Here is a 14,915-nt window from a genome sequence, read left to right on the forward strand (position 1 = left end):
TGCATGCGCACACCTGCACATGTGCGTGGCCTTCCACGTATGCACTTTGTTCACACATGCATATGCGTGGCATTGAAAACGAGGCTACATAGGACGTTTTGGAGCCAGGGTGGATGGGCGAGCCCACTCACAGTTTGGCGCTACCAGTTCAGGCGAACCGGTCTGAACTGGCTGAATACCACCTCTGGAGGGAAGGCAGAGGTGGGTGCCTACCGGTTGGGACCGATTTGGCTGAACTGGTAGTGGTTTTCTCACCTGGGTCGCCGGAACCGGCAGCAACCCAGGCCTGCCACGCCTCCGACCGGTTCTCTGTTCGGGGCGGCATGTTTCCCCCCCTTTTTTTTAAAGGTTCTGCGCATGCAACTATTTTGGGGCAACTGCACACACGCACGGAGCGAAATTGCGTGCACACCGAACCGGCAGTGATGCCGGCATCAACCCACCCCTGATGGAAGGCTATATATGTTGCTTTAAACCAGGGCTGTCAAACTTGCGGCCTGCGGGCCGGATGCATCATGCGCTGGCCACGCTCACGCCTGGTTTAGCAAAGGGGGGGGAAGTCACGCTATGTCACGTGACACTGCCGTGACGATGCGAGTCTGACGCCCCTGCTTTAAACTCCTGAAGAATAAATAATTTTCAAATATAAATGTATAGCTGCTGACTTTCCTGAGAAGCCTGACTGTATATTAAATCTGTTTTTAAGCTAAATGTGTACTGGGTCCACCTAACCTGAGGGATCTTTGTAAACAAGCCTACAACAACTGTGGGCTGGCAGGCTGCATCTCACTGTAGTTTGAAGATGATGCCATCAGCTCAGAACAAATAGTGGATGGCTGTTTTTGAGCCAGACAAGCCATTCATCATGTTCACCTATGGGAAAATGTCATTCTGCTGGATCACACAGGTGTTTGTAACTAAATGTCGTTAGATTTTAAAAGGGGGCAAAAAAGCAGTAGCCTATATTTTTGCATTCCCTTAGCTTGACTAATAAATAAACTTTTGATTCCTTCATTCGTGTTACCAACAACTGTCAACCCTAATGTTAATGACTCTCAACAGCTACATTGGTGGGTCTTATGTGATAAAGGACATTAAAGAGAGTGGGCCCCAGGCACGGTGCCCAGTTGTTGGTAGATGTTGAAGGTTTGGATCTGGCTCCCTGATAAGTTCAAAGGCTTTCCTGAACAGATTATACAAAACCGTTCATGGTGCCAGTCTGCAGACCCCCTTTCCCCCCACTTTTCTCTGCCCCACCTTCTCTCGCTTGTGAATAACTACATTCAACACCGAAGTCTTTGGCCAAACTTCATGCATTTTGAGAACAAGTTTTCTTAACTCAATAGTCGCAATTTGTATGTCACAGTTTTGCTTAAAGCCCTGGTGTAAGTACATGGAGAACCCTGGAATTACCAAATCAGTCGCTGGCTATTGTGCCTGGTACTGTCCGCTTTCAGAAGAAGCAATTCCGATGTTTCCTCTCGGTCATCTTTGTCCTTTCTTTACCTGTGATCCTCACCGCTTGTCGCTCAATGCATTTTGTAGACATGCTTCTGTTTCTTATTTATGTGTTTACGTCTATTTTTTAAAGATTACAGCCGAAAAGGGGGTTTCTCCCCCTTTTTGGAAGAGTTTTAGCAAAATAGTTCAAATCAGATCCCATGAACTAATGTTTAGAAGGGGGGGGGAAGGTGCTTAGCTGGAGTAGAGGAAATCTTTTCACAGCAGTCAAGATTATTTTAGTACAGTTGCTGGCCTAGTGCCCAACACCGACCTCTGAAATGCAAGACACGGTGCCTGGCATTTGCATCTCTGAGCTTCCAAACCCCCTTTTATTTTTCCTGGTTAAATAAAACATACACAAACAAACGTTTGCTTGTTTAATGGCTCTTTTCCACAGTTACCCCGATGCGTTTAGTTTCTGCCCTTGAGGAAGCAGAAAAGTAGGCTGACAAAAGTCACTGCCATAGCTGTGCTCGATTTTGCATCTCATTCAGGTATCGCATTTCCAGGAAGTACAGGTTAGGGTCAGGGATGGCAATTGGGATCGGAATGTCCATTGCTAAACAACACAATCATAAGGTGTTATGCAGTGGTGGGCTTCAAATTTTTTTAGAACCTCTTCAATAGGTGTGGCCTGCTTTGTAGGAGTGGCTTGTCAGCCATGTGACCAGATGGGAGTGGCTTGCCAGCCATGTGGCCAAGTGGGAGTGGCTTGCTGGTCATATCCCTCTTGCAGCATGCCCTGATGTGAAAAACGCCAAGATCGGTGCGCTTGGGGCTACCTCGACGTCCAGGGAGGCTAAACCAAGCCACGCGCTTCCTGGGACACCGAGAACCTTTGCGCTCTTCTCTGCGCTCTCCTCGGCTCCTCGCGACTGCAATAGACATCCAGAAGTGGCAGGGGCTGTCGGGCTGGAAACCCCTTAGCCCCAAAAGCCACTGCGCCAGCAAAGAGCTTACTTACCTCCTCGGCAGGCAGCAATAGAGAGCCGAGGGCTCTCTATAGGGCTCTTAGAGGCGATGTGCGGACAGGCAGGGGGAGCAAGCGAATGAGCGGCGCCTGGACGGGCAGAGGTGAGTGAGCGAGCGGGCTAGTTCCACTGGTGGAACTGGTTCTAAACAGCACGGTAGATTTGTGGAACCTCTTCTACCGAACCGGTTGTGATGTCATGGGACTATATCAATTGATGCAAGTTGCTGCCATTAAGCAAATCAACGCAGGTGATTTCATGAAGCGAGGATGGCCTGCGGTTGCCATTTGTGACTTCCTGCTGGCTTCTCCATTTACTTTGTTTGTAGGAAGCTAAGAAAGTCACAGATGATGATCGTGTGACCATAATGAATGTCAGTAATGGCTAATCTATTTGTCCTCGTGTGCCAAAAGTGTGCATGCACGTGCAACAGCGTGCATGTGCGTGCCCACACTCATAATGCAATGTGCACATGACACCCCCCGGTGCGCCCTGCCCCCCTGCGGTGCTCCTTCCGCAACCCATTTTGGGCCTAGCCAGCCTCCTGGGACCAAAAATGGGGCACAGGAGGGGATGCTGCGCCCTCATGTTCCCCCTGCCCCAACGCATGCACACATGACCCCCCCCCACCTCCCTGTGCATGCACATGCGCCTCCTGCATGCATGGCAGAGCCCTGAAAATCAGCTGGCCGTCCGGAGGCGCGTGCAAATGTGTGGTGGAGCTAAGCTGGGCGACAGCTTGTATGCCCTCAGAGAGGGCTCTGTGTGCCACCTGTGGCATGTATGCTATAGGTTCGCCATCATGGGTATATGTTGCAATTGTGAGGCAGGTGCTAAGAAACTGGATTGTGATCATGTGACCAAGGGAGAAGAGCAAGCAACATTAGTATGAGTACCAGCCATAACTGCCACTTCCACACTGTTGTAAGTTTGAATGGTCCCTGAATGAGTGGTTAAATGAGGACCACCTGTAAATGAATACTGTGCTGCAGTAAGTAGAACTATACTTAAGTTCAGGATTCAAGTATTGAGGTTGGTACTCCAGCCTCTATGAGACAGATGGATTCTGATCTTTAAGGTGGGACTTACACATACCTAATGTTCGTGCTGCATTTTTGTTATATATTAGTACTCTATTCCACAATGGGCAAAAATGGAAACATATACAGAATGTAAATGCTTATATACAGGTAGTCCTTGACCTACGACTTCCATTGAGCCCAAAATTTCTATTGTTAAGTGAGATATTTTTCAAGTGAGTAGACAGCAATAATTCGGCAGAGTCTTCACTATTTTGAATGTGAGCCAAATTCTCTTCCCTTCATGCTGTCTTTTGTTCTCTTCTAGAGTTCTCGAACTGCTCGATCTGAAGAGGACCGAGACAGTCTCTGGGATGCCTGGGGCTCCTGGAGTGAATGTTCCCGGACTTGTGGTGGAGGCGCTTCGTACTCCTTGAGACGCTGTTTAAGCAGCAAGTAAGTAGTTAAAACATTATATTTTGGGGTGGGGGGTGGGAACGTGCATCCTGTAAGATGTATCTTGCAATGGAAAAGGACTTGCTTAAACTCAGAAGATGGTGTTTGTTTCAGCCACCAATCCAGCAAGTTGGATGGCTTAACCCACAATTATATAATGCATTAAAAAAAGTGCAGGGCTATAAACAAGTCTTTACAAAGCATTCGTAAATCATCTCCCATCCAAAATGATAATCTCCCCTTGTGCTAAATTTGAGAGAAACTTGCCATTTTTTTCTCCATCCTAGAATATTTTGTCAGCTGGGAGATCTAATATCAAAAGAGATTATAGGTCAGGGGTGTCAAACTCAGGTTGTCTCGTTGTCATGTCGTCACATCATCAACGTCATTATCACATGATGTATCATGACTTTTTCCCTCTTCGCTAAACGGGGTGGGCGTGGCCAGTGTATGAGGCATCCGGCCCCTGGTCCACAAGTTTGACACCTCTGTTATAGGTGACTTACAACCACAAGTGGGACCAATTTCCACTGCTCAATAAGGTGGGGTTGTTAAGCCAGTCACACCTGATTCTACAACCTTCTTTTTTGCCACAGTTGTTAAAGCTAATTACTACAGTTGTTAAGTGAATCATGTGGCTATTAAGCAAATTCACTTCCTTTCTCCAACTTTGCTTGTTGGAAGCTAGTTGGGAAGGTCACAAATGGCGGTCACATGACCCCAGGACTGGAGGTGGATTCCTACTGGTTCGGACCGGTTCAGCCGAGTAGGTAGTAACTCGGCCAGACATGTGCCCAAACCGGTTTTATGCTCAGGGCCGCCATCTTGATTTTCTGTTCCACACATGCACAGAACAATCTTCATGGGAAAAATGTAGTTTTTCCCCCTTTTCTAATGTTGTGTCCATGTGCAGACCTTTTAAGGTGCAAATGCGTACCTGCGCGGAGCATTGTTTGTGCACCAAACCGGTAGTAACGCCGTCAGGAACCCACCCCTGCCCAGGACGTTGCAACCATCGTAAATGCATGCTGGTTATCAAGCACACAGATTCAGTTCATGTAAGCATAGAGATGCTGCGACAGTCATAAGACCAAAGATCTGTCCCTTTTTTCAGTGGTAAACGAATAGCTGCAAGTCGAAGAATTCCTATATTGCATTTGTGTATTTTCATCCAGGTATCTGTCCATTAATGTCTGCAAGTTCATATTTTCAACGATCTATGGAGTTCCATTTTTACAAAGCACAGCCAGGATAAAATGAGGAAGTAATGAATAGCTGCTGCGGGTTGGGCTGAGATGATTGTTAAATATTTCCTCCCTAAAATTTGGGCAGCAGTTAGTGGGTTAATGGAGCAAAAGAGAAGAACCAAACTGAAACTTGTACAGACAGATCCTAGAGTTATCTCTGAATCAGTGGTGGGTTCCGACAGAGACTACTGCTGGTTTGCTCAGGGGCGCGCAATACGCGCATGCGCAGTACAACTAAAATTTCTCTGCGCATGCACAGAAGCAAAAACCAAGATGGCGCCACCTACAGCGCTGCTGGAAGAACCAGTTGGGAGGTGTGGCAGGCCTGGGTCGCTGCTGGTTCCAGTGACTCAGGCCACCAAGCTAGTAGCGGTTCGGCTGAACCAGTCCAAACTGATAAGAACCCACCACTGCTCTGGATGCCCAAAGTTTGGTAAAGTCTAGACCAAATTAAATAAATAAAATGACAGCTAATGCTAATTAAACCTAGTTTGTAACCCATTCTTCCATACCTCTCATGTCCTATCCATACGCCTATCTTGTACATCTTGTTGGGGGCAAGATGCCGACTCTGTAAACCGCTTAGAGAGGGCTGTAAAGCGGTACATAAGTCTAAGTGCTATTGCTATCTTCTCTTACCATAAACATGTTGTTGTAGAGAAGATGAAAAAAAAAATCCTCGCATTTGGCCAAGTGATCCTAACCACTGGCTTGCATAGCCAAAAAAAATGGTTTCCTGATTCTGAAACGGTTCGTTAAATAATAAAAGCTGTACTGGCGTAATGGTTCTTGTGCTGATGGTCAAGCATGTGCAAGGACAAAAGCATCTATTTTGTATGAGGCTGGCATGCTTGTATTAATAATTCACGCAGCCTAATGAGAAAGAGTGGGAAGCACTGGTCACTCTTGATTTCAAAAGAAGTTACTTAATTTCTAAAAAAGAGAACTTCAAAATCAATAAGGGTGCTTGATTTGCCTCCTGAAAAAAGGAGCACCACAAACAAACTCTGTATTGTTGCAAAGAAAATAACATGTACGTGACTATGGACTCTCTATTACTCGAACTTAACTAGAGGATGGTTTTACTCTTCCCTACCATCACCATCATTTTGCTAGCTTTGTGCAAACAAGACCTCGACTTACAACTACAACTGGGGCCACAATTTTCAGTGCTAAGCAAGGGAGTTGTTAAGTGAACTATACCCAATTCCACCACCTTTTTTTTTTTTCTGTGCCGGTTAAGTGAACCACAGCAGTTATTAAATGCAATCAGTGAATGCAAATTTTACCATTGACTTTGCTTGTCAGAAGCCACCTGAGAAGATTGCAGATGGCGATCATATGATCTGAGTGCTGAAAAGGGACACGCACACTCATCTGGGCCGCAAACAGGAAGAGGAGCTGCCCAGGGCGCTTGAGCACACCGGAAAATGAACTTCTGGTTTCTGGCGCTTGCATGTGCACCAGCCAGCAAGTCTTCCGGTTACTGGCATGCACATTTACATGCTGATCAGCTGGCTGGCATGCATGTTCACGCCAGAAAACAGAAGCCCAGCTGATCGTTGTGTGCGCATGTGTGCCAGAAACCCAGAAGAGGAACGGGCGCCGCCGCACATGCCAGGCAACATGGCTCCATGTGTCACTTTGGACACGTGCACCATAGGTTCTCCATCATGGTTTAAGGGGAATGAAGGGAAAAACAGAAAAAGTGGGGGAAATCCTTCAGAGTTCAGTGTCTGCTTGGGTTTCCTAAAGGAAGAAGGTTGCTAAGACATAGCTCCCATCTGTTCCTTCTGTTAGCCTTTTCCCAAATCCAAAGAAGCTATTTCCAATCCCTGCTGCCTTCTAAAGCTGCTTCACATACCTTCTATGATTTTTCTGTCTCTGCACGTGGGCTGCTTGAACGGAGGAGGGGTCTTTGGAGAAGCTGGAAGGTCTTCTCTTCACAGCCTGCAATTCATTCTCTCTCTCTCTCTCTCTCTCTCTCTCTCTCTCTCTCTCTCTCTCTCACTCTCTCTCACTCTCTCTCACTCTCTCTCACTCTCTCTCTCCCTCCCTCCCTCCCTCCCTCCCTCCCTCTCTCTCTCTCTCTGTACATAAGATTGGAAATAGTTGCCAGAGGTTTAAAAATGATTCCAATGTTGCATATACAATAGGAAGTCAGAATGTCCAACTGCCTGGACCGATTCTTTCCTTTATTAACCAAGTAGGCAATGTACTCGTGTAATTCAGAATTAATAAGGAAAGAAGAAATGATGGAATTGCCTTAATATCATTTGAATGGTTTTAATTATATGACTTCTGATTTTTAATTAAAAATGAGTTTCTTAAGCGCTCATCGGAGAGTCTATGACTTATCTGGCTAATGATGAGGTCAGCAGCCAAAACAATCTCTCTGAGCAAACATGAGCCACCAATCCAGTCCTGAGGTGGTGTGATTGATGGAACGATCAAAAACTGAACTAAGTCATTGCCAAAAAGGGAGCATACGCACGCTCATCTGGGTTGCAGCCCAGAAGAGGAGCTGGTCAGGGGATATGTGCATGCCGGAAAATGAATTTCAGGTTTCTGCCATGTGCATGCGCACCGGCCAGCTAGCATGCCTGAAGTGGCGCATGGAGCCATGTTGCCTGGGACGTGTAGCATTACCCGTTCGTTTTTGGGGCTCCTGGTGTGCATGCGCATGCAACGATCACCTGGCCGGCATGCGTACTTGCACCGGCAAACAGAAGACCAACTCTTCCAGTTTCCGGCACTGCTGCATACACAAAGGTCAGCTGATCGTGGCTCATGCATGTGCACCAGAAACCCGGAAAAGGAATGGGCGATGCCATGCATGCCATGCGTGCCAGGTAACATGGCTCTGTGTGCCACTTAGAGCACATGTGACATAGGTTCACCATCACGATTATAGGGCATTGCACACCACCACAACTAGCCACAAGGATAGTTTTTCCCCCTGCATGCCATCATTCTGCTAAACAACTAATTCCCACAACACTGTCAAACTATTTACTAAGACTATTACTATTCTTCTTCTCATCCTTCCCTTACCTATCTCCTTTTCTACTAATGACTATAACCTTGTTGCTTCTATCTTTACAGTTTATATTGTTTTATTTAGTTTCTTAATATGAATTTGATTGCTTATTTAGTGTCCTATTACTATCACTAAGTGTTGTATCTTATGATTCGTGATGAATCTATTTATGATGACTATGATCATGATTTATCACTTATATCTTTGATTTATCACTGAGAACTTATGCACCAGAAACAAATTCTTCGTGTGTCCAATCACACTTGGCCAATAAAGAATTCTATCAAGTCATAGCGGCATCGGGGGTTATATAAGAATAGCCTCCATTGAGTCCATGCAGCCAGAAATGAAAACTGATTTGGCATTAGAGGTTGTCCTTGACTTATAACCACAATTGAGCCAGTGGTGGGTTGCAGGCGGTACGGCATGGTATGGGCGTACCAGAGCCTGCCCAGAGCATCAGATACCATTCCAGTACTGTGCTCCGGAGCGCCCGCCCGCCCACCCGAGCTCCTTACTGGTCTTTTAAGTCTTTGGCACTTCCACGCAGGTGCATGGCACATACAGCACCTGTGCAATGCTCTGCTGAGCAGCTGAAGCATCGCGGAGGCGGTAGGACGCATGCGTGCGCTGCACGCATCCATGTGGACGACGCCAGGTCCATTCCAACCGTACCAGTTGGAACGAGATCCAGAACCCACCACTGAATTGAGCCCAACACTTCTGTTGCTAAGTGAGACAGATATGGTGAGTTCTGCCCCATTTGACCACCTTTCTTGCCACAGTTGTTAAGTGAATCACTGCAGTTATCAAGTTAGTAACATGGGCAGTTAAGTGAATCTGGCCTCCTCACAGCGTTTGCTTGTCAGAAGGTCATGAAAGGTGATCACGTGACCCAGGAGATGGCATAAATTTGAACCAATGGACAAGGGTCTGAATTTTTATCACGTGACCATGGAAATCCTGTAACAGTCTTAAATGTTTGTTTGTTTGTTTGTTTGGATTTATATGTAAAAAAAACCTGCCATAAGTCACTCTAGTGCCGTGATGGTGAACCCATGGCACGCGTGCCAGAGGTGGCACGCAGCGCCCTCTCTGTGGGCATGCAAGTTGTCGCCTCAGTTCAGCTCTACCACGCATGCACTGCACGATTGCCTCCTGCCGGCCAGCTGGTCTTCGGGTCTTTGCCGTGCATGTGCAGGGGGAGGGATGCATGTGGGGAGGCATGTATGCAAGTGCAGGGGGCGTGCCACAGGCCAGGGGATTGCACTTGCATTGCATTTTAGGGGTTCGGGTGCACGTGCACCAGTGGTGGGTTCCGGATCCCGTTCCAACCAGTACGGTTGGAAGGGGCCCAGCGGCGTCCACATGGATGCGTGCAGCGTGCGCATGCATCTTAGTGCCTCCGCGAGCCTCCACGATGCTCCAGCTGCTTAGCGGAGCGTCGCTTAGGTGCTGTACGTGCCGTGCTTAAAAGACTGGTAAGGAGCTCGGGTGGGCCCTCCGGACACCATACCGGAAAGGTATCCGGTGCTCTGGGCAGGCTCCAGTACGCCCATACTGGGGCATACCACCTGCAACCCACCACTGATGTGTACACATTCACCTGCCTTCAGGTGCACTTTGGGCACTCAATCCAGAAAAGGTTAGCCATCACTGCTCTAATCCCATTGAAACTTTGAACGGTGACTAAATGAATGGTTGTAACTTCCTGTACATGGGTACAACCAAGTTGTAATTTGGGACACTATGCTAATCTTCTAGGTAGTCCTTGACTTATGACCACGATTGGGACCAGAATTTCCATTGTAAGCCATTGGATTCGTAATTTGAGTTGGGCCCAATTTTAGAACCAGATGTTATGATAGTCACTAAGTGAATCACCACAAGCAAATCCGCAGTCATAAGTGTTGACCCATTTTTCTGAAAAAGCATTTTGTTTTGTCAGAAATCAACAACAAAGGTCGCAATCCTTTGTTTACTGATTGTAAATGTGAGCTGGTTGGCAAGCACCCCAAATTGCAATCACGTGACCATGGGGGTGGGGCAACAGGTTGTCAACAAATAGTCATAAATCGAGGACTATCTATTTGGATATGATTCAAGAGTTTTTTTGAAAACAAAATAATGGCAGTAACAGCCATGATGTTTTAGAGTCCTTTGGTTATTACAAAATATTAATAGATGATGCTTTAAATGATTTCACAAATAATTAGAGGACACGTGTAAAAGTACCTATAGATATTTTTGGACACAATTTCTCAGGCACTAGTTTTCTCCTCTGGCATCTATGATCACATCAGAAAAAGAGCACGCTATGTGAAAAATGCACGCATGGTAAGTAGAAATGTCTGACAAAGTTAAGATTACTCACTTGCATATTGAGCCAATTTTCTTTGAATAAAAAAAAAAAACCAAAGTGAACTTTTGCCCATTCATAGACAGAGAGAGGATTACAATGTGCTGATTCTGTTAGCCAGTACAAATATATTTTGAATAGTAAACTCTGACCTTGAATTAGCACAGCAATAATTGTATAACTTTTCCCCCCTTGTCTGTATAGAATTATGAATGTAAAGGATTTCTAAATGGTGAGAGAGAGGGGGGGGGAGGGAGGTGCTGAATATGCCGTTAAAACTGAAAAACAAAGAAATCCACCCAAACTTTAGGGATTTAGAAATAAGCTTAAATATATGATAGCTTTAAAATTTAAAAACAGTACTATTGGTGCTTTGGGTTGGCGGTTGAGTTTTTTTTTCTGTGCAGCTTATTATTTTACAGCCATGTGTCATATGACAGAGAATTATGTGTACCCCACATAATTCTATAACAAATGAAATAAAGAATAATGCTAGATTTGGGGTTGTGAGTTTGATAAATGAAGAGTTGGCGCACCAATTGAAGACTATGGAACAGACCACGCCACAAACCAAAGATAAATATTTTTCCTCCAGTAAAGGAATTTTCACGGTGTATTATGCCTTTTCGATTTGTGTATGATGCCTTCCAGAACATTAAGCGCCAGTCGAATACAGTCTCATTGTGTCAGCTTTGAAGCTATGCAAAGCATACATGCCTTCCTTCTAAACATCAGTGCACAGCTAAGCAGCTGAATAAATGCAAGTAATTTATTTTCCAAATGTCAGCTGCCAGATCTTACTAGTCCCAGTCCTTGAGCTATTCAGGTCAGATACAACGTTGTTTTGTTATCAGCCAGTTCCGCTGCCTCTTTGGAAAATCTACTGTGTGTGATCCAACTGATCCCTGGAGAATCTTTGGGGAGAGGGGGCGGTATAAAAATCTAAATAAAAGTAAAGTAAAGTAAAGAATTTGGTGCAAGAGTTTATCTCCCCTGTCCTAGTTGTTGTGTCATCAGAGCAGGACAGAAACCTCTTCTGAGGGCAAAAATAGACAACCTCAGCCGCTACCATATTTTTTGGAGTATACGACGGACCTATTTTCTCCCTAAAAGTGGGTGAAAATTTAGGTGTGTCTTATAGACTAAATATGGGCATTTTTGGCCTCCTGAACCATCCGTGCATCGCATTTTCACCCTCCCTGGCCCCCAGAAGCACTGCAGTGCTCCACACAGCCCGTTTTCTGGCTCCCAAGCCCTCCCTGCATCACGTTTTCGCCCTTCCAGGCCCATTTTTTTGTGAAAACAGGCTGTGCGGAGTGCTGCAAAGTGCTTCTGGGGGCCAGGGAGGACAAAAACGCAACATGGTGGCCAGAAACAATTTTTTCTTGTTTTCCTCTTGTAAATTTAGGTGCGTCTTACAGTCCTGTGCGTCTTATAGTCCAAAAAATACAGTACATTCTCATTGCAAAGTCAAGCTACAAGTGAAGTGATATATGTGAATGACCTTGGGAGACAGGATGAAGGGCCACAAACTAGACAATGTTCAGATAAGCGGCACTGAATCCACAGAAGGAATGGGGAGAAGAGCAAACATCTCAAAAGAGACCCTTATTAATTCGTTGGACTACAGGTAGTCCTCAACTTGCTTAGTGACTGCTCAAAGTTACAATACCTCCCCCCAAAGCAATTTATGACCTGTTCCAAAGTTACATTTGCCCTCCCCCGACGTAAGGGCGTGTCAATTTTTTCAACCTTCAATTTCCAAACATTCGGGATGCTCAAACATTGTGACGCCTTGGGGGTGGTAAAGACATTTTGGTTACTTTAATATAATTTAGATATAAGTAATCTAATATAATATTAGATGTAAGTAACTACATAAATATTATAACTTTTTAACATTTTGTTTGTTTTATTTCCGTGGTCAAATGATCGTGTTTTGAGCACTCAGCAACTGGCCCACATTTACCGCTGTCCGTGGTGCCGTGCAGTCACATGATCACAATGTACCGCGTTTGTTCGGGAAACTGGTATTTACTTCCAGTTTCCAGAAAAAAAATGCCCCACAGAGAACAATAGGTCCTCTTAATGATGTAAGGGTTTGCTTAACAACTGCGACGTACATACTGTTAAAAAAAAGTCGTAAAATTGCATCCGATCATGTGATTATCTACTTTGTGACCATCATGATTTATAATTGCAATTGGCAGGCTCAATTATAGTCATAAGTCAAGGTCTACCTATATAAAGGTATGGGGGGGAAGAGATAGTTTTACACTTGGAAGATTAATGCAAGGTAGGTCAGACAGGAAGCATTAACTCTTAAGCTTACATTAACAGAATTTTCAAATTTGAAAATGCATTTTTCCAATCAGCCTTGTGTTACCTGTTCTATTCAAAAACGCGTGAGAATGTTCCTTGCTTATTTCTAACTAGCTTGCCTTAGCATCTACATCCATTAGAAATATGGTTGGAGATTAGCTATGTTATTCCAACGACTCTTGCATTCAAAGGGATAGACTTTAAGCTGCATTTACAGCCATCTAGCTATGGTTGTGTGGCAATGCTACTAGGTCAGAGCTGCAAACATCCACTAGGTGGCAACAAGGGATGGAAAAACCTGAATGCTTTGCACCCATTCTAAATGGATTTTTGACTCCCTGATACATGAATATATATTTATATAATTCATACATCTAAACCTGCAAAGGAGACTAGCTGTTTGCTGTATAAATCGTGTATGTTGAGATTATATTAGTAATGTAATTAGTAATGGGTCAAAACTAATCAAGGAGAGAAGCAACCTAGAACTAAGGAGAAACTTCCTGACAGTTAGAACAATTAATCAGTGGAACAACTTGCCTCCAGAAGTTGTGAATGCTCCAGCACTGGAAGTTTTTAAGAAGGTGTTGGATAACCATTTGTCTGAAGTGGTGTAGGTTTTCCTGCCTAGGCAGGGGTTTGGACTAGAAGATCTCCAATATCCCTTTCAGCTCGGTTACTCTATTCTAACATTCACTGGCACACATCCCACTTGGGAGAAACTGGAAGGGGAGAGTGAGTCCTGGACCCAACTAGAGCCTCAGCAGCCCCATGGGGAGAGGGCAATGGCCCCTCCCCACCCTTGAGACCATACATGTGCCCCCAACAGGCAGACAGGCAAGATGTGGAGACTCTAGAAAGAATGCAGAGAAGAGCAACAAAAATGATTAGGGGACTGGAAGCTAAAACATATGATGAATGATTGCAGGAACTGTGTATGTCTAGTTTAATGAAAAGAGGCACATGGGGAAACATGGTAGAGGTGTTCCAATATCTCAGGGGCTACCACAAAGAAGAAGTCAAGCTATTCTCCAAAGCATCTGAAGGTAGGACAAGAAGCAATGAGTGCAAACTAATCAAGGAGAGAAGCAATTTAGAACTAAGGATAAGTTTCCTGACAGTTAGAACAATTAATCAGTGGAACAGCTTGCCTCCAGAAGTTGTGAATGCTCCAACACTGGATGTTTTTAAGAAGATGTTGGATAACCATTTGTCTGAAGTGGTGTAGGGTTTCCTGCCTAGGCAGGGATTTGGACTAGAAGACCTCTAAGGTCCCTTCCAACTCTGTTATTCTATGTTTTCTATGTATACTTTTTAAATTCTTGGTGTACTGCCATTAACTTGATTGGTCAATAAGGGACAACCCATACCTATATATTTTGTCTCCAAATATTTTTCATTTGTCCTATTCTTTACTTCTTATAAATAAGGTTAAACTCCCTTGTACTGTATTTAAACAGCTATAACATAGCATTCATTTGACCCCCTCCTTTCGTTTGGCCTAACGTTTTTAATGTGCACTCCAAGAATTAGGGTTTAGCAAATATTGGATTAATGACTTTTCCCTAGGATAACCTATGGAATCCAAAATGGCTTTCACTCCAGGCTTGAACCCATATTTTTTGTTTCGTCTTGGCACCCTGTGAGACAGTTTTCTTTTGTCATCATCCTTCCCTGTCAAGTTTTATTCCCTTTGCAAAGTGTGGCTGAAGAACATGATTAGTCATGACTTCATTTGTTCTGCATTTTCACAGTACTCAAATTTAAGTTCCCTTGACTTGAATGGCAAATGATTTTGCAACTGAAAACCCCAAACCGTGATGTTATATATAATACATGCAATATATACGTTACACTTGCTTCTTCAGTTCCTTCTGCCCACTGTGTAATGTGCTATGAAATTGAAGCATGCCTATCTGTTTCATCAGGATCCGATAACTCATTGCTATGCCATAGTTTATACATTTTATATTACAGCACATCTTTTGTTGATTATTT

At 44.6% G+C, this 14,915-nt stretch overlaps 1 protein-coding gene across 1 annotated transcript in view; it reads left to right on the top strand.

Annotated features, from left to right (window-relative positions):
* Positions 1-14,915, top strand: part of LOC309387749 (ADAMTS-like protein 1) — a 267,422-nt gene that overhangs the window by 23,173 nt on the left and 229,334 nt on the right. The window contains exon 2 of the mRNA XM_081944501.1: positions 3,822-3,949. Coding sequence (XP_081800627.1) covers positions 3,822-3,949 — 128 coding nt within the window. The remainder of the gene's footprint in view (positions 1-3,821; positions 3,950-14,915) is intronic.

The sequence above is a fragment of the Natrix helvetica genome (assembly GCF_964273705.1).
Source record: "Natrix helvetica genome assembly, chromosome: 2".
NCBI classification, from domain to species: Eukaryota; Metazoa; Chordata; class Lepidosauria; order Squamata; family Natricidae; genus Natrix; species Natrix helvetica.